The sequence below is a fragment of the Malaclemys terrapin genome, chromosome 3 (assembly GCF_027887155.1).
Source record: "Malaclemys terrapin pileata isolate rMalTer1 chromosome 3, rMalTer1.hap1, whole genome shotgun sequence".
In the NCBI taxonomy this organism is placed as follows: domain Eukaryota; kingdom Metazoa; phylum Chordata; order Testudines; family Emydidae; genus Malaclemys; species Malaclemys terrapin.
Window position 1 is genome coordinate 33,602,905 of NC_071507.1, and position 20,700 is coordinate 33,623,604.

At 45.6% G+C, this 20,700-nt stretch overlaps 1 protein-coding gene across 1 annotated transcript in view; it reads right to left on the reverse strand.

Moving 5' to 3' along the window:
* The window catches only part of TTC7A (tetratricopeptide repeat domain 7A), a 304,003-nt gene that overhangs the window by 83,305 nt on the left and 199,998 nt on the right, over nucleotides 1-20,700 (reverse strand). The window contains exon 18 of the mRNA XM_054022426.1: nucleotides 15,944-16,078. Coding sequence (XP_053878401.1) covers nucleotides 15,944-16,078 — 135 coding nt within the window. The remainder of the gene's footprint in view (nucleotides 1-15,943; nucleotides 16,079-20,700) is intronic.

Sequence of the window (20,700 nt, forward strand, 5' to 3'; positions counted from 1 at the left end):
TTTTAACAGATCAATTGAGAATAAGGACCTTCCTGACAGAAGCACAATGGAAGTGCTTTTGGGTTGGAGAAGCAAGTAAGGAAAGCACCCAGAGAACCAAGGGAAATATTTTAGGCTTACATGTTTCCTAGAAATTTATTTTACGATTCTACTAGTCATTCATTCTATTTACAGATGAAAAAAAAGCATTTATAATCAAAGCTGAAAAACCAAGGCGTCATTTAATCTACCTGGATAATGCTCCCACCCCTTCACCTTTATATTAAATATTGCCCTAGTATTGCCACATTAGCGCAGTCCAACGCATAGGATCACATAGAATGCTCCCTTGCATCACCGAATCTTGCTGTAAATAAATGTCTGACTGGTTACTTTGTTGGTACACTGGCAATCCCAACAGGCAGCTCTATTTGGAAAAGTTGCAACACCAGGTACATGCCCCAAACCCAGGAAGTTGCTCCTCAGAGGGAGTGAATAAAGTAAGATGGTAAATGTGATCTGCATTTCCTTACTTGTGAAAGCTTTCAATGAAGTCATGCAAGAGTGTTAAACTGCTGGACTGAGGAATTACTCTTCCTTCTGTGTTATTTGCAGCCTATGATTCCAAACAGGCTATATCCGCTGGCATGGACACAGTATATATCTGACAGCACAGCTATCAGTTTGACACCTCCAATGTCAATCATCCTCATAAAGGCCCAGTTAGAACAATGTAGTCGCACCATATTAAACTGGGCTAAATAAACCAGGGGTTCTGAGAGTGCTTCACAGCGAGATAACTTAAAAGAAAGATCATCTCAACCACTGTCTCTTCTACCAACCTCCCAGGGGCAACAGCAGCAACTGCTACCACGGACAGTTATTAGGAAGAATTCAGGCATTTTTAACTGTCTTTAAACCAGTAGGTGTTGTGTCTTTGGGTGGAGTGAGAGAGGGAGCAAACCACCCTGCACTGCCTCCTTTCCCTCTGCTTTTGAAGCCCATTCCTGCATCCACTGAAGTCCATGGGAACAGTCCAAGTTACTTCAATGGGAGCAGAACTGGGCCATTTGCTCTATTCCTTTCTCTCCTTTGTTCCCCTGCACACATTGCCCAGCCACCCATCCCTCTTCTCCCCTGCTCCTGTGGACATTCCTCTCTCGCTAGTGACTCCAGACAACTCTGACAACATTCTGTAATCACTATTTCTACTGATCGCTCCAGTCCTAATACTGGGTTTGGTGTGAGAGGGGGGCTGAATCACATAGCCTTTCCTATGTAGCAGCAACCCTTAATAGGCTGGCTCCACCTCCCTGCTTCCAGCCATTTCCGCTGGCATCCAGTCTCATTTACATTTAGTTGGAACCAGCATCATACCACCTACCAGCTGCAAATACTCTGCAGAGCACACTTTGAGAACTTCTGCCTTAGACTCTCTAGCTGTTTAATTATTTGACAGCATCCTGTTAAATAGTCCATCTAAATAGAATAATAGCCATTTCTACATCCAAGGGCAATTAAGAGTTTAGTGCTGGACCTTAAACTATGACTTTACTCTGGAGCATGTGCGTGTTTCAAAGTGGTATAAAGAATGACTCTCCCTTTCACCAAAGAATCCTTTCCACAGAGGTAGGAACAACGGGAATTCTATCCAAAGGAACAAAAGATACTTTAAGTGACTTTCTTAATGTGATCCACCCAGAGCAAAATCTCAATCCTTTTGAAGTTTGAACACATTCACTGGTATCTGGGATGCAATGTTTAACTCTGACAGCTGCCCCAAAGCAGACTACACTGCACCATTCCATTCTGTGTGTCAGCTGGATCTGAAACACTGACCTAAGCATCATCTGCATAAACAATATCTCTGAAAACCAGGGTGCTTAAATAATGCTACAAATACTCCATAGTAAAATGACCCTGGGGGGAAGCCTTGGGGGACTGCCTCTCCCCATATTGTAAGAAGGTGACAGTGCCTACAATTATATGTGGTCATATATTTTCTGTTCCACTGAATTCATTTATTTTCAGAAGTTGTTGGCATTTGGTACCTCAGCAGCCCGTGGCCTTGTAGAGAGAGCCACTTCTTTGTGACAGTTATGTTTTCATCAGTGATTAGTCTTTATTGCCCCTGAAGAGAGATCTTTTTGCTTCTGTAAGATGACATTGCCGTTTAATCATCAACCAATCCTGTCTGCCGTTACATTATTATGCACAGGGCTGAGGATTTGGGGGCAAGTTAGCCAGAGGATTCTCTGGGATACATCCTAAACCTAACTGACTCATTTGATATAAAATGTATATGCTGGGAAGGTGGAGAGGGTGAAATTATCATGTATTCCCAAGCCAGCTGCAGAAGCAGAGCCTAGCTGCTTGTTTTTCTGAACCATGGCAATTGATTTAGATTCTCAAGGCTGTCTTTGCAAGGAAAAGGGCTAGAAAATACCTGTAAATGGAATCAGAGGGAGAGACTTACATTTCTTATTTCAAAAACAATAGGGTGCTCAGTCACAGGCTACACAGGGCCCAAAGGGTGACTCAGCAACTTTGTTTACAAAAGGTGGATAATATCAGGAGAATGACACAGAGTTACTATAGGTCACTTTCCATACTAATGGTTGCCAATGTGGAGTCCCTGTGGTCATGCGTGGTCACCAAATGAAATGAATAGGCAGCAGATTTAAAACAAACAAAAGGAAGTATTTCTTCACACAACACATAGTCAAACTGTGGAACTCTTTGCCAGAGGATGTTGTAAAGGCCAAGACTATAACAGGTTCACAAAAGAACTGTTTGCCAGAAACTGGGAATGGGCACTGGGGGATGGATCACTTGGTGATTACCTGTTCTATTCATTCCCTCTGGGGCACCTGGCATTGGCCACTGTCGGAAGACGGGATACTGGGCTAGATGGACCTTTGCTCTGACCCAGTATGCCTGTTCTTATATTCTTATGATCCGTCCCATAAGCCAGGGCTGGAATGTGCCAGAACAGTGTTCTGGCACTTTTGCTGCATGGAGGATGCCATTTTGTTCTCAAAATGGCATCCTCAGCACAGCATGAGCTCACACGCACTGTGCGTGAGAGGTCACGTTGGCGGGGGCGTTCCCATGCTGGTGGGTACATTCTGATAGTAATGCAAACGAAAGGGGTCCAGGACAATTAGACGCCAAAGGGGTCCTTGGGGAAAAAAGTTTGGGAACCACATACTATGGCTCATTCCAAACAAATGATTGCAAAATGTACCAAAGAGCCATATTAAACTCAGGGGCAAATCCTTTAAGTGAGCACATAATGACTGTCATTTTGGCCGACATATCGCAGGTTGTACTGGGGACCTCCAGAGCCAAAAGCATCAGTCACTACAGCTTGAGCTCAAAATGTATCTGTATCCGGGGGCTGTAACACACAGACTCTGTGGATCAGCACGGCGTAGCACACACACTGACCAGAGTGTATACACATAAGATCCCAAAAGCAACAGAGCTGCCAAAATCCTGCTGTGTGGGGGCAGCCAAGGGCAATCTGCATGGAGAAGCCCTGCACAACTTGCCTACATTGAAGCACTGCTCCATGGCAGGAGGGAGGCAGGGCAAGGATGGTCGAGGGCCACATGTCCACACATTATGAAGATTTTTTGGCTAACTCCCCCAAGCCGGGGCAGTTCAGTGGTCCAAATCCACTACTAAGGCCAGGGACATCCAATTACTTTTAAATTGTAACTACTTTTTTAATCATAACATAATTAACCTGTGGAACTCACTGCTAAAAGACATCATTAAGGCTAAGAGCTTAAAATGGTTCTAAGAAAGATCGGACATTTATATGGATAAGAACATCCACAGTTACATTATACAAGGTAAAAATGTACACAGAATATAAACTGTCATGATGTAGGGCAGAAGCCAAACACTAACTGATGGCAGGAAAAAATTTCTCCCATGGGCAGGGTTTTTTAAAAAATTTATTTTATTATAAGGCTTCAGGGGAAGGTGCAAAAAACATCTGGTAGTTGCTGCTGTCAAAGACAGGACACTGGACTGGCTGTACCCAGGGCCGCCGGGAGCGGGTTCGGGTCCCGGTGAAAAATTTTTGTCGGGCCCCCCAGCAAGGGTGGACTGGCTAAACAGGGCTGACGAGAAGGGGGGGAAGCTGGGAAAGCCGGGCCCCCTTCCAGACCGCCAGGCCCCAATAAAGGGCTGGGAGTGGGAGGGGGAGAAGCCGGGCCCCCTTCCGGACTGCCAGGTCCCGGTAACTTGTACCAGCTTCTCCCCCCCCCCCCCCCCCGCCCCTCCCTTGTCGGCCCTGGCTGTACCACTGGTCTGATCCTGTATGACAATTCCCATGGTCCTATGATCATGAGTGTTTTCATATCTGGCATGTGAAAATGTCCTGCTTTTTTCGTAAGTGCTTTGTATGTGTACCTTATTCCCATCTAAGGCCCTGATCCTGAGAGATGCTGACCAACTGGGAGTTGCAGGTGGTCTATACCTCTGAGGATATGGCCCTAACTCTGGAACTCTCTTTAGCCATCATCTGCAAGGCACCAAGCTATTACTGTACCTTTTATTGGTGCACCCTGAAGATTATGTAGTTTATGTAATTTTAATGTTCTTTTGCCTTCTTTCTAGGGGCTGGGTTTTGGTAAAAGTACAGGCACATAGGATTTGCCACCTTCTATCAGATTACCGGTCCACAAAGTCCAGTATCCTGCTTTTGGCAGTGACCAAAATCTGATGACTCAGAGGAAGGTGAAAGAAATCCATAATGTGCAGAACTGACTATGAGGTGAAGAGTCCTTTTGGTTTCTCTGGGCCATTTACAAGAGAAACTGGATGGAGGCAATGGCAGGACAGAGATGAACTCAACCATCCCCATGGTTCAGAGGTGTTTGCATTTGAGGTTTAGCTCAGGCTCCTTTCTAAACAGAAGCTTGGCCTATGCCGGAGAGACTGGAGCAGGGTCTGCTAAACTGGAAGACCTAGTGATACCAATGATACCAGTGATACCAGTGATGGCTTCTCTCCTTCACCAGTAATATTTCACAGGGAACAAGGGCACCTCATATTATTGCTCCTGCCATGCAGATTCAAGATGAAATGTAACCCATGCCTCCTATTAAACGTTCCATGCTCTGAGAGTAAATACTACTATGGCTGATCCTAGAGATCTCACCAAAGCTGGTAAAGAAATCTTACAAATCTGAAATAACTTCAGTAACAAAGCAATGTTTGAGGGGGCTTAGGGTTATTGCAAACTAAGGAGGGAAAGCATATAAAACGTGAGCAAACAAAGCCCATCTCCTCTAACGTAGCTCTTGTTTCCCAGGAATTGGCCCATAATAAATAAAATTAAAAGCATTTTGTGCAGGAAGAAAAACCTTTTACTGTAGATAACTCCAGGGGGAAGATGTTTTCCATTAGCTAACTGTGCCATTCTGCATTAGCTCTCTTCACATTTATGGCATATTCACTGTAATATTTGTAAACAGTAAATTTCTGACATGTTTACTGAGATAGAAAGTGGCTCTCCCAAACCCACCACATTCTGATGGGGGTGGAATAATTCTCCTAATAATTTCTTTTTAAGTGTACCTCTGAACAAAAAGTCAGCTGGAGATCTACCTGCTAAAATTTGTATATTGTGTTTAGCAGGCATCTAGCCAATCCTATATCAAATTACAAGAGCTACTTTGCTGTGAGTAGCCATATTTGGTAAAGTACTGGGTTAAGCAAGAAGCTAATTATCAGATTAAGAGTGTTAGTAATGGCAAGCAAAGTGGACACTGTAGTCAAAAGAAAAGCATAAAATAATATAGCAACACAGGTTGAAGTAACAGAGCTCTGCTTATTAAGATGGGCTTGCAGTATTCAAAAGCTAGTACGCAGATAAGGCACACAGTTATTAGTAGCCAGCATCAAAACCACAAAGTTCAGAGAAGAAATAGCTCTACAGAACAAAGATATTTGAAAGTTTTAAAATATTACTTTTCTGTGATAACATGTTTCACTCTGAAACAAAAGCCATCCTCGATCTATAGGCAATGCCCCTACTTATACAGCCCAAAATGCCGTTAGCCTTCTTGGCAACAAGAGCACACTGTTGACTCATATCCAGCTTCTCGTCCACTGTGACCTCTAGGTCCTTTTCTGCAGAACTGCTACCTAGCCATTCGGTCCCTAGTCTGTAGCAGTGCATAGGATTCTTCCGTCCTAAGTGCAGGACTCTGCACTTGTCCTTGTTGAACCTCATCAGGGTTTTTTTGGCCCAATCCTCTAATTTGTCTAGGTCCCTCTGTATCTGATCCCTACCCTCCAGTGTATCTACCATGCCTCCCAGTTTAGTGTCATTTGCAAACTTGCTGAGAGTGCAGTCCACACCATCCTCCAGATCATTAATAAAGATATTAAACAAAACCGGCCCCAGGACCGACCCTTGGGGCACTCCGCTTGAAACTGGCTGCCAACTAGACACGGAGCCATTGATCACTACCCGTTGAGCCCGATGATCTAGCCAGCTTTCTATCCACCTTACAGTCCATTCATCCAGCCCATACTTCTTTAACTTGGCGGCAAGAATACTGTGGGAGACCGTATCAAAAGCTTTGCTAAAGTCAAGGAATAACACATCCACTGCTTTCCCCTCATCCACAGAGCCAGTTATCTCGTCATAGAAGGCAATTAGGTTAGTCAGGCACAACTTCCCCTTGGTGAATCCATGCTGACTATTCCTGATCACTTTCCTCTCCTCTAAGTGTTTCATAATTGATTCCTTGAGGACCTACTCCATGATTTTTCCAGGGACTGAGGTGAGGCTGACTGGCCTGTAGTTCCCTGGATCCTCCTCCTTTCCTTTTTTAAAGATGGGCACTACATTAGCCTTTTCCCAGTCATCCGGGACCTCCCCCGATGGCCATGAGTTTTCAAAGATGATGGCCAATGGCTCCGCAATCCCATCCGCCAACTCCTTTAGCACCCTCAGATGCAGCGCATCTGGCCCCATGGATTTGTGCTCATCCAGTTTTTCTAAATAGTCCCGAACCACTTCTTTCTCCACGGAGGGCTGGTCATTTCCTCCCCATACTGTGCTGCCCAGTCCAGCAGTCTGGGAGCTGATCTTATTTGTGAAGACCAAGGCAAAAAAAGCATTGAATACATTAGGTCATGTGCCTCCTAATCATTTTCCTCATATAATCTGAGGGCTATTATGTTTGATGTCTTTATGTGCTTGTTAGCGAAGGCAAGGGTGAAAAACTGCTCTATGCACTTGGAGCGGACGGTGGTGAGGTTTGGGTTAGTTCTTAGTTTTTGCAGGACCACAGTCTTGGACTGAACCCCAAGAAAGCTCTGTCACCTGCACAGATGAGTTTACTCTAGTGGTAGACAGGTCCACTGTATCTGAGGAGTTGAGGATGGTTTGCATTATGGAGCATGAGGTGGTATTTAGGATCTATTAGTCCCATAGTTGTTTACTTTGGTTAATGACATTGTAGTCTATTATGAAGAAAAGGACTGTTTTAGTAAGGCACATATTAATATGGGTAAAAGACTTCAAGTGGGAGTCCACCTGCCTTTCCTTCGTGGTAGTTTTCAGAAGTACTATATACTATGTGTACAGAGAACTATAATTAGTAGTAATAGCTGAACCTATTTGATACTGGTGCTTTGTCTTCTCTCTTATCATAGGATCAGAAAAGTCATAGATGGAAAGATTAGGTCCCTCTCTTCACAAGTGCAGGATAGTGTCCTCAACAAAGGGCATGAAAAGTAGTAACTATTTTTATACTCAACATGCCCTTGATCTCCAGCTGCAGCCAAGGAGTGCGCAAGTGTTGTGCACTGGGCTGGTTCCTCTGAGACATGTTAGTGCATGCTGAAGGCTGCTCTTACTTTTATGCCAGGTACGTACAACCTCAAGGGACTAGAAATAGCTGGAGCACAGGGGGGTCTTGGCCATACCTCCTAACCCAACTGCAGATAGGGGGTTTCATAGGAGTCATTCCTCCATGTATTTCCTATCTAACAATCTCACTAAGCCGGGGTTATTCTGTTGTGGCTGTATGTGTTGGCTTTTGGGCCTCTTTAGCAACTAGAGGGCTACAAGAAGGGCCTCATGCAGACAAGAATCAGAGCTTGTTTTATAAGTCCCTCTCTTTTTCTCTCTCACATATTCACACAGACTTCTAACTTGATCAATCAGTACCATTAGTTTTCATGCCAGGGGATATGAAAGAGCATGAGAACTATAATGGCTATAAAGGAACACAGAGCAGATGTCTGGTGCTGTCAATGCTAACAATGGGGCATGCTCAGCTGCATCCTGTTAGTGTCTAGAACAGATGAGTGCTTTGCTACCAGTAGCCGATAAACACTCAGGCCTGTGCCTGGGGCCCTGACCAATTTGGGGGCCCTCAGGACTGCCAGAACAATGGCCCCACCCCCTGCTCCTCCTTTACCCCCTGAGGCCCCGCCCCTGGCTAGGCCAGAAGCTGGAGGTGGGCCAGAGCCATACAGGGAGCCTGGGTCGTTGTAGGGAGCCTTGGACCTTCCTCCTGCCCCAGTTGGGAGACTGGGATGCCTGAGAGCAGCTCCTGGCCTGTATCCCTGCCCACCAGGGTATGCCACCCAGGACACCTGGAGGGTTTGGGGGCCCAGGGGCTCTGGTACCTGGGGGGGGGGGTGTCATGGCCCCTCCACTTTTAACAAAAGAAACCTGCCTTTGGGGTGGGTGAGAGCAGGGAGTGCCACATCAACAGCGCCAGCCCCTGTTCAGCCAGGGCCGGCAGGCTCTGTGTGTGGCTGCAATTCCCAACCCTAGATCCGCAGGTGGCAGATGAGTCCCGTTCCGGTAGAGGGAGCCTGGCTCAGCGGTGGGAGTTGCAGTATCGGGAGCCAGGGAGGGGATGGACGTAGTTGGAGAGGCATTGCCCTTCTCAAACAGGGGAGAGGCATGTGGGGGGGGGTCACATGCGACTGTCCCCCACCCCCAATTTCTGCGAGCACCGAGCTGCTCTGCTCAGCCTGCAGTGCGGGGGGGGGGGGGAGAGAGGAGGAGAATGGGGGAAGGGAGGGAGTGTGGGAGAAGAAGAAGGGGGAAGAGAAGGGGAATGGCTGGGGGAAGAAGCGGGGGGAGAGAAGGAGGAGGAAGGGGGAGGGGCAGGGGGATGGGGTGCAGAGAGGCACTGTGTGTCTGAATTGCCTGAGTGGCCACAGCTCCCGCACTCAGGTTGTCCCATAGCAGCCCCCCACCGCCATTAAGCTGTGCCCCGCAGCACCAGCAGCCCAGGTATCACTCCAGGTCGGGGGAGAGAGCCAGTGACTCAGGAGAACTGACTTCAGCACACACACACTGCCCCACCCCCTAAATATAGCAGTTAAACTACACTTATGGAAGGGATGCACCTGCCCCCGGGGCCCCACCTCAGCTCTCGTTGCCCTTTAGGGAGCGTTAAATCCGCAGCTTATCCAAGCCCCGTCCCAGCAGACTCTGGTGTCCTTAGTGCCCAGGCCGTCTGGCAGCTTGCTCCACAGTGCTGCTGGATGGTGGCTGCTCCCAGGCACCTGCTCTCTTGCTCTGTGCCGGGCGGTGCTGGGGCTGCAGCTCCCCTGGGCTCTTCCCCCTGCGGCAGCTGCGGTGCTGACTGCAGGGGCGTTAGTGCAGTGAGCTGATCCTGGGGGCTCCTGCAGCGTCTGCCCTGTCTCCCCCTGTGCCCGCCCCACATGGTGCACCACTACACTTGAGCCCACTATCCCCTGGGACACCTGCCCCCAGAGCCTGGGATCCCCCTGCCCCTCTGCAGACCAGGATCTCCTGGACACATCCAGTCCCCAATCTGGGATCCTTCCCATCCCATGGGCTCCCACAGAGAAGCCCCCTACTTGCCAGGGCCTCCTCTCTTCCCAGGACACCTTCCTGTTGCGGTTTAAACTGCCTGCAAGAAGCCAAGCATGCCTGCACCACTCCCCATATACATCCTCTCTCCAGAGCCCAGGGCATGACATCCTTCTTCCTGCACCCTCTGGTGAAACAGACCCCTTCCCCCAAGACTGTGCAGGTGAGGATCCCTGTTGGCTGGGGCTGGCGTGTGGCTCTCAGACTGCTGGGAAGGTGACTCCTGGGACTGTTACCCTGCTCTGCACAAACCAGTACTCTGAGTAACAGGATGAAATTAAACACGTGCTCCAGCTATTTCTAGTCCCTTGAGGTTGTACGTACCTGGCATAAAAGTAAGAGCAGCCTTCAGCATGCACTAACATGTCTCAGAGGAACCAGCCCAACTCAAAGTTAACATGGTAGTGCCATGTCTATCTCAGGCTGTGGAACAGTCTCCCAAAGGAACAGCTGGAACCCCCAAGGCTTGGGATTTTTCAAAGGAGACTGGACAAAACATCCATGCATTGGCAGAGAGACAGACCAAGACAAGATGATCACAGAGGGCTTTTTCTTCTCTAACTTCTATAATTCCATCCCACTATTCTGGGAGTACAAATTCTGCTACTAAAGATCTGGTGCCTGGATCCCATTGCACTGGGACTGTGAAATAGTACCCTGACATGCAACTTCTACTGGGCCAATAGCGTAGATTGTGCTGTTAGTACAGCTGTTTGCAGGTGCCCTTGTATTTAGCTGAACCATTACACTCAGGGATTGAGTGCATCCCCACTATATTGTGACCATGCATTCTGACACTGCTATCCTGCTGTGTGGATCCCAGTGTGCTTGTACTGTGAATTTTTGGTACTCACATCTTGCTATATTTATCTCTCAGTGCTGGTAGTGCTGGTGCCCTGGTGTAATGATGATATTATGCTAGAAATATGAATTCTGAAAATAGTGCCCTGGTGTGGTAGTCACTCTGGGCTGTTAAGGTGAATCCTTCATATCTGTATGCAGTGTTGTAGCCTATTGGTCCTAGGATATTAGAGAGACAAGATGGGTGAGGTAATATTTTTTATTGGAGCAACTTCTGTTGGTGAGAGAGACAAGCTTATGCAGAGCTCTTCTTAAAATCTGTAAGCTTGAAAGCTTGTTTCTCTCACTAACAGAAGCTGGTCCAATAAAAGATAGTACATCACCTAACTTGTCTCTCTAATGTGAATCTTGTCATTATGGCCCTGTGGAGTGCATCCTAATATACCCAGACCATTAATCTTGGCCACTAGAGGAGGAATGTAAATCTTAATGCTAATAGCCTGCTGTTTAGATCTTGCTCCACTCTGAGCCTGGGAGTTTTAATTTTGGCATGTGTATCCTGATGCCAATCCATGAAGGCAATGGAGTTTGGAAATAAGGTGAACACAGGGCCGGCCTCACGGGTGGGAGCCATGGTCAGGGGGGCGCTGTGGTCAAGAGGCAAGGAGCAGGATGGGCCTGGGATGCGAGGCCATGGAAGGGAGCTTGGGGCAATAGTGGGGGGAGGTGGGGGAGGCAGCAGGGCCCAGGGGCAATGGGGGGGGATTCCTCCACCACTTTGGCCTTGGCCCCCCCCCCACTTTTACAAAGGTTCCGGTGCCCTTGGGCTCCCCTTAGTAACCCGGGCTCCCTGGGCAGCTGCTGCGGCTCTTACCACAGCTCAGCTCCGGCTTCTGTCCTGGCCAGGGGGTGGGGCCTCAGGGGAGAGGAGGAGCAAGGGGCACGGCCCCATGGCAATGGGTGTGGGGGGGGCCCAATAAATCCAGGCCAGAGCCCTAATAAATCTTAATCTGCCTCTGTTCGCTACAAGCTTATTATAATGAGGAGGAGTGGGAAAACAGTGCTTAGTTTAGCCACTGATTTATGAATCTTCTCTCAAAGAAATTAATATTAACAACAACAAAACAAGAACACTTTTAGCACTTGTATAGCATTTCTAATCCACAAATCTCAAAGCCTTTCACAAGGGTAGCTAAGCAGGCTCCTCCTTTCAGAAACAGGTAAACTGAGGTCCAAAGAAGTTAGGTCACTCATCCAAGATCATATGGAGAGTCACTGGCAGGGTGGGGAATAATGAAACCCAGCTCTCCTCATCCCCAGTCCAGTAATGCCTTATTCCATGGAATGTAACATACGACCTTTTTATCTTTGGAGGGAGTGGGTGTGAAGAAGGAAGGGATCCAAAATATTTGGCTGCAAGAAGCCTGAAACTCAACTAGTTTGACTTTTGGTCTCCATAGTGCCACTGTAGATACGTATAAATGTGTTGACAGTTATTCATTAACACTACACCCCTATTTTCTGTCTGTAAGGCCCAATCAGCCTTACTAGTTTCCTTTTAAACAAATCTTTGATAAAGTCTCTCCCATTCATAAGCAGCAGTTTCATGTAATCAGTAAACACAAATTCTGGTCTGTTGTAATGCCTATTAGACATTTGTTGAGCTAACTCCAACCCCTCTTTTGGCCACATACTGTCAAAAGCAGAATACTTTTAACAATTAATTAACTGATTCTTATTCTTTATGAATGGCACCATGGGTGAAATCCTGACTCCACTGAAATCAATGCAACTTTTACTAGGATTTCATCCCACATCTCTATCTACTTTAGGGGTTTAAGACTCCCAAGAATGTGATATGTAAATGACTGATGCAACCGAGGTCACCATTCATACAAATAGATGCAATAGCTCTTTGTTTACCCATAAGTAAGTAAACGCATAAAGCTAGATCACTCTCAGATTTAAGATTACATACACTACAGACTGCTTAATCCCTTCCAATAAGTATGATGCAGATGAGATGGGAGAAGATGATTGGTATGGCCAATCTACCAATGCAATGGATTTTAACTTTTAAGATGTCTACCTCCATTGTTTGTGAAGTTTCTGAAGCCCCTGACACAAATATAACATCCTATAATTTAGTGGCCTCATCTTGTAATCTTTTTATTGTGCAGTATAGTGAGGGTTTACAGGATAAAACTTTAGATATGAAGGGAAGATTGGACTGTGGTGCCAGAATTAAGGTTGCTTGGGTGTTTCCAGGTATGTTTATCATACCACGCCTTCTATTTAGACAGTCCGGTTTGTTCAATACCCATCATGTTTTTCAACCCCTTCCTGAACCATATTATGTGTTCGACTACTGGTCTTTCTTTCCCTTTAGTGAAGGTTCTCAGTTCATATATGTCTTTGGGGCTTTGGAGAGGTAAGAATGTAAGAGGATCTAGCGTGGCACTGGCCGGCCCCCTGTAGGGCTGCATTCCATCTCCAGGGCTATGCCCATGCAAAAAATCCCTTCCTCCTCCTAGGGTTTCTTTGTAATTCTTACTCCAAGAATTGGGACTTTCCCCACCCTCTTCTAGAGGCTGTGATCTTTCAGAAGCTTTTCCTTAGCTGTTTGGTAGATTTTACCCACCCGCCCTGGTGATTGCTTCCTCCTCCCTTTCTCAGGTGGGTTATTAGCATTTTCATTTGCACTCAAGTCTTTAATAGGATTCTCATCCTGTCTTAAAGAGACAGAGTTAGTTTTCACAAGTACATCAGGAACAGCATTTTGCAAAAGTGGGATTTGGGTACCCTGGATTGGGGTACCCTCTGCCACTCCTCTCTCTGATCCCAAGAGGTTAATTGTATGACTGCTCCCCTTTGGGAGGTCAGTTACACAGTTTCCTCTTAAAACCTGAGCCAGGTTGGGTGCCTGGGAGCACAGATGCCGACCCAGCAAATCTGTCCTGGGAAAACCCTTCCCTGTAATTAGTGAGGAGACACTCCTGTACTCCCCCAAATTCCTTCTCTATTTCCTCCTCTGAGCCACCTCTAAGACACACACCCTTGTGCTCTCTAGAGTGGGATCTATCCCCTGTTCAGGACTCACAGCTAACAGCCAGAACAGTCCTTTCACTGGTAGGCACTACACCCTCCTCCCTCTTTTGAGTTGGGCTTGCCAACTACAGAGCCCATGGAACCCTAATCCGCCGCATCAGTCTCTAGAACTCCATCAACTTCCTCTGGGCTTCTCTCTAGGACACATCTTCCTAGGCACTCTAGAGTGAGGTCTGTACTTTGCTTATCTGTAACCGCTAGCAGCCAGCAACCTGGACAGTTTTCTCACTAAAGTTTCACAACAGGTTTCAGTAACACATACATAGCCAAACTTAATAACTTAACATATGACGATAGCACATACAATCCAACGAGATATTAATGTCTAGCAGATCAAGACTTTTAGAATGATTCCTCACAAGGCATACTATGTACAAAATACATCCTAATTACATGACAGCGGTGAATATTGGGGTGCAGGGTGTCACACCCACACCCCCAGTCGGAGCCCTCTCCTCCTTCCACACTCCGAACCTCTTGGCCCAGAGCCCCCTCCTACACCCTAAATCCCTCATCCTGGCCCCACCCCAGAGTCCACACCCCCAACCAGAGCCCTCACCCCCTCCTGCACTCCAACCCCCTGCCCTACCCTGGAGACCCTCCCCACACCCTGAACCCCTCATCCCTGGCACCACGCCAGAACCCGCACTCCTAGCTGGAACACTCATCCCCTCCCACACTCTGAACCCCTTGGCCCCAGTCCGGAGCCCCCTCCTGCATCCCAAATCCCTCATCCCTGGTCCTATTCCAGAGCTGCACCCTTACCCCTGCCCGGTGAAAATGAGCAAATGAGCAAGGGTTGGGGAGAGCAAGCGACGGAGGAAAGGGGGATGGCGTGAGCGGGGCTGGGGCTTCAGAGAAGCAGCAGGGCAGGGACCCGGCCTTGGGGAAGGAGTGGGTCAGGGGTCAGGCAAGGGTGTTCAGTTTTCTGCAATCAGAAAGTTGGCAACCTTATATATAAACCATTCATGAGTCCTGAGATCAACCCCAACTTGTGGATTTCTTAGCCCTCTCTCTCCTTTCATGAGCTCTTTACACCTTAGGTAAAATGTTATGCAAGTCTAGCTTATTCCTATCCCTCCATTTACAAAAAGCATAAATATGTCCCACCCTTGAACCCCACCATAAAGAAGCTGAGGGTTCTCCACAAGACAAGGAACTATCTATCCTCAAGAGATTGAGGATGTTATAACTAGATAAGTTCAGGGAGGATAGCTCCATCAGTGGCTATTAGCCAGGATGGGCAGGGATTGTGTCCCTAGCCTCTGTTTGCCAGAAGCTGGGAAAGGGTTACAGAGGATGAATCACTTGATGGTTACCTGTTCTGTTCATTCCCTCTGGGACACCTGGCAGTGGCCACTGTCGGAAGACAGGATATTGGGCTAGATGGACTTTTGGTCTGACCCAGAATGGCAATTCTTATGTTCTTATATTCAAGCAAGGAAAGGGAAAATGAAGTGGGGATTTTTTCATGCATGTTTAATAATTTTCACTTAAGACTTGGCAAAGATTGAGCTGTCCCTGGTAGAAAGAATATTCAATACATGTTTTTGCTGAGTTCCCCTGTAAGTAGCAGCAAAAAAGGATCAGACTGCCTCCACTAATAAAATACATTCTTTTAAAAACACTTCTCAGTGTGAAGCCTGAAGAGTTTTCTGTATGTTAAAGGATGAATGGAGATACAAAAGTTGAAAAAATCCTGATACTCAAGTATCAGGTCTGGTGTATTTAATATAACAAATACATATCACATACAGAAAACTAAAGTCAATGGAGCTATGACAATTTATAACATTTGAGAATCTGCCCCAACAATGTTTATTTCATTCTATGTAACCTCAAGACTCTCAAATAGCAGGATAAGTTGATTCCTCTGAATTCCACAAACAAGAGTGATCTGGTTAGCCTTACAAGAATGGTACTTTAACTCACAAAAAATGTACAGAGAAAGAAACTCATCCTTCTCCCGCATTAGCCAATGGGAATCTTATCATAATAAACGGTGGGATCAGAGTCAGCCCTGAAGAAGGACCTCAGAGGAATAAATTCACTTAAAAAAGCTCACCCATAGTGGAATATTTGCAAATGGCTCTAGAATTTGTTACTTTCATTCTGTTTTTTAAGTTCTGCACGGTGACTAATTGCTAAAACACTGAGACATACCAGCTTGTAGCCAGATTTGTTCAAGGGTTGTCCATAGTTGCATAGGTCCTTGCCTCAGGGCAGTATTCTGCATAGTTACTTCAGACATGGCCTGTTCCAGTCGTGAAGCAGCAACAGAAGAGGCGCGCTGTGAGCCTAAAAACAAAACAACAATGAATTTATAATCCATCATTTTTCGTTGGCTAATTAAAGACTGTGGTCTGATTCTTCACTCCACTGTGCCAGTTTTATGCTAGTTTTCAGAGTAGCAGCTGTGTTAGTCTGTATCCGCAAAAAGAAGAACAGGAGTACTTGTGGCACCTTCGAGACTAACAAATTTATTAGAGCATAAGCTTTCGTGGACTACAGCCCACTTCTTCGGATGCATATAGAATGGAACATATATTGAGGAGATCTATATACACACATACAGAGAGCATAAACAGGTGGGAGTTGTCTTACCAACTCTGAGAGGCCAATTAATTAAGAGAAAAAAAACTTTTGAAGTGATAATCAAGCTAGCCCAGTACAGACAGTTAAGAAGTGTGAGAATACTTACAAGGGGAGATAGTCAACGTTTGTAATGGCTCAGCCATTCCCAGTCCTTATTCAAACCGGAGTTGATTGTGTCTAGTTTGCATATCAATTCCAGCTCTGCAGTCTCTCTTTGGAGTCTGTTTTTGAAGTTTTTCTGTTGTAATATAGCCACCCGCAGGTCTGTCACTGAATGACCAGACAGGTTAAAGTGTTCTCCCACTGGTTTTTGAGTATTTTATGCTAGTGTAACTCCAATGACTTCAAACTGTTGTAACAGAATGGAGAATCAGACCCTGCATCTTTGTACTTTGTAACAGATTAATTTAATTTCCAGACCCCTGGATTACTCAGGGGCTACAGCTCAAAACAAACAAACTAAGGGCTTGTCTACACTGGCACTTTACAGCGTTGCAACTTTCTCGCTCAGGGGTGTGAAAAAACACCCCCCTGAGCGCTGCAAGTTTCAGCATTGTAAAGCGCCAGTATAGACAGTGCACCAGCGCTGGGAGCCGCGCTCCCAGCGCTGGTAGCTACGCTGCTCGTGGAGGTGGTTTTTTTAGAGCACTGGCCACGTTAAAGCGCTGTCAGGTAAAGCGCTGTCAGGTAAAGCGCTTTAGCATTGCCAGTGTAGACTAGCTCTAAGACACAGACAGTGATTTTACTAAAGTCTGCTTAGCAACCTCAAGGAAGCAACCATATTTTGATCATCTGGAAAGGACAATTCCCAAATCAAATCTATGATAAAATACTCGCTAATAATCAGATTTATTTACAAACACACTGTCAAACTACAAATTATGGACTATTAATAAGAAATCTCGGTAAAATATTACAAATTTGGTTAGAACAATTCACCCAGCATGTAAATTTCAAGTAACATCAATATCATTCCACTGGTTTAGACACCTGCTTGATTTTTCTTTTAAAGCTGGGTAGTGGAAAAGCTCAGAGCTTTGACTATATTAACCTTTAATATGTCCTATACTATTATGTAAGCATAATACATTCAGAATTGCCATCTCTGCAAACAGAATACCGTTTCAAACACTGTTCCTTAAAGTGGTGCATGGACAGAGTGCCCACAGGTTTCCAGAGCAGGGCATGAGCAGGATCATGTGCCCATGCGTATTAGGGAGTACCAGGATGCCTATCACCTAAGAAAAGGTTACAAAATGGGAGGAAAAATAAACCTGATCCAAAATCAGTGTTTGGTTTTAAGCTTCTAAAATAATGTCAAGAAAGTAGGTAAATGAGATTAAGGCTGAGAATACCTCCCTAAAGAGCTGCTGTGACAGAAGCTGTTGCTCAGACAACATTATTCCTTAACGCACTGCTAAATATTGACCTTGCAGACCAAATGACCCTAGGGTTATACCCTGTCTTAGCTTTCTGGAGCCACATGATAGGAGCAGTGCAGGCTTCGTTACCTAGAGACATTCCGCCAGGATGGGTCGGGGCAATGGAGGGAACAGATGGGTACAAAACCTGTGGTGAGGCATACACTGCTGTCTTTTTAAAAGGAACTGCTTGCATTCCCAGTAGAAGTATGCTGCACACATATTGCCAAGCCACACTCCCTTGCCAGCAGACCACGATCCACTGGGGCTGTGCAGTGCCAGCAGGCACAGCAGCCTGATCCCCCGTCTAGTGCTCTCATGAGCACTGAGCTGGAATCCTGCCCTACTGGGTGGATGTTGCTGGGTGGAAGGAGAGTAAGATGCTCCATTTGCCTTCTAAGACACCTGTGCAACATAGGGTATGATTTGGCCCATAGCTTTTATATAACTCAGAGCCTGTAAGACATAAATGTCTGAGGATAATCCAAACACACAACTGGAAGGCTAGCATTGCTATGGGGTGTATTTGTTCCATTATCTCACTACTGAGTGTAATTCATTTTAAGCAGCAAAACTTCAAAACAGTCCTGTAATGCTTTTGGTGCATGCACCCCCTACAACTCACTTTAAAAACATAAATGTTCTCTTTCTAAATGCATTCTTTAAGTTCCTACATATTTTCAAAGACATTCCAAGTCTAATGTTCCAAAGAGATGACAATGTAGTAACGTAATAATTATGGCTTCAAATTATTTGGGGGGTTTTGATTCTGCAATCAATCTATCCTGATTCTTAAATTAGTGACCATCATCACATTATCTGAGTGCTTTAAAAACAGTATGCAATTATATATTTCTCTCCCAAGACTGTCCCCTCTCAGAGTATCTTTTTCGAAGCATGTTACTTAAAAAGCCCTTTCCATGAATTATGGACCTGTTCTGATTACATTGACAGGGCAGACATGAGTCTGTTTCATTCACATCCCCAGAGCCTAGGGAAACCCTAATCTCCTTCTGAGACAGATCTGGGAGACTATACCACTTCAGTGCAATTTTGGTATTCTGCCGAGGTTCAGGCTGTGCCATACAGGTGAATGCCCACTTATAAGCTAGTAAAGTATCCATCTATTTCAAAGCAGACTTTCTAGGAACATCATTTCTCAATTGTACTTCAAAAATATAGTTCTCTCTCTATCCCTACAATGTATTAGTTGGGTAGTTTCAAATAAAAGTGAAGTATGTGATTTGAGTTTGATCCTGCCAGCTGCTGAGTTCCTCAACTTGCAAGGTAGTCAAAGGGACTTGAGGTTGCTCAGCATCTTGCAGCACAAGGCTGTTAGTGTCTAATAAGCTAAGTGGCTTTTACATTTTCTTAATTTATAGTTGTTCCCTCTTCCATGCACACTTAACAACATAAGTGGATCATGGTAGATGCAATGATAATACAAATAATAAACAACATTAATAAGTAGAGATCACAAAATCATTTCCTATGCAAGGGTAGGATATAGTCTCCTGCCAGAGGAAATACCCACATATTAAGCTCATGTATCCTTGATCTTAGAAAGAAGGCAAGAGAAGTGCAAAACTGTCTCTTTCAATGGAAGCGTAAATATTACGTAAAATCAAACAACAAAAAAGCACCGAAATCCCACACCTCATCATTTTAATTTCATGCCCCACAATATGCAGATCTTGGAGTAATACATTATTACATCAATTAGTTATTTACTGCAGTCTCTCTTTTTAACAGCTTCACTAGACAGACCATAAAGTCTACATCTTGCAGTAAATTTTCTTCACATTTGGAAAAGGAATCATAAAAAAAGAAAACTGTTTTTACTCATTGCATAAGTCATATAAATGTATCTAAAGAAGTTATAAAGCATTGTTCTAAGATCATCGTGGGACCAAGAATCAAGTTTAATATTTGTCTGTGAAAAATCAGTCATTGGAGGAAAATCAAAATGGCATCAACAGTCAGAAAAAGAATGAAACAGCAAGGCAGCTGACTGGTCTTCGTGAATTTAATTAGGAGCACTTCTCCAGTCAGGAGAAGCTGAAGAAAACAAGGAGGAGCTAATGTTCCTGGTAGCAAAACTAAGGCCATGTCTACATGACAGAGCTTGCAGCAGCACAGCTGTACCAATGCAGCTGCCAGTGTAGCTGCTCTGTGCTGATGGGAGAGAGCTCTCCTGTCGACATAATTAAACCAGCCCCAATAAGTGGCAGTAGCATCTCCTGCCAACATAGCGCTGTCCGCACTGGTGCTTCTACCAGTGTAACTTACGTCGCTCTGGGCTGTGTTTTTTCACACCCCTGAGTGACAGAAGTTATACTGACAAAAGTGCTAGTGTAGATACAGCCTAAGATTCTTGCACAGAATAATCTCCTTGTGGTATAACTGAAAGAGAAGATAGTGTCAAACAATCCGAATAATCCTCCCTACAGCGAAGATTCCAGAGAGTGTGAAATGACTGAACATTACCATTCCACTGCAGTATATTCCCAGGGGATTTCTGGAAGGAAACCAGAGCCTGCTCCAGAATGATCCCAAATCAAGGCAATCAGCACCAGTTACAGCTGAGGGTGCAGGGCCTTCCACTATGACTAAAGGGACTCAACCTAGGGCACTGAGCCCAGCAGCCTCTCTTCCCCTTCTTCACATGGGGAACAAAAAGAAGCAGACTTTGGAAAGCCCAGATCTCTGGAACTCTTTTCACAAATCAGCCAGGGTGCATGGAATAAATCAGATCTTTGCAGCATCCACATTGGGAGCAACAGCAACCTCCACACACCATGGACTCTGAAACTTGGACATTGGAGAGGAAGGGGAAAGGGCTCCCTGCCTATAGATGGACTGCACACAGCACAAGTCTTGTGAGTGTGAGAGAAAGCACTGAAA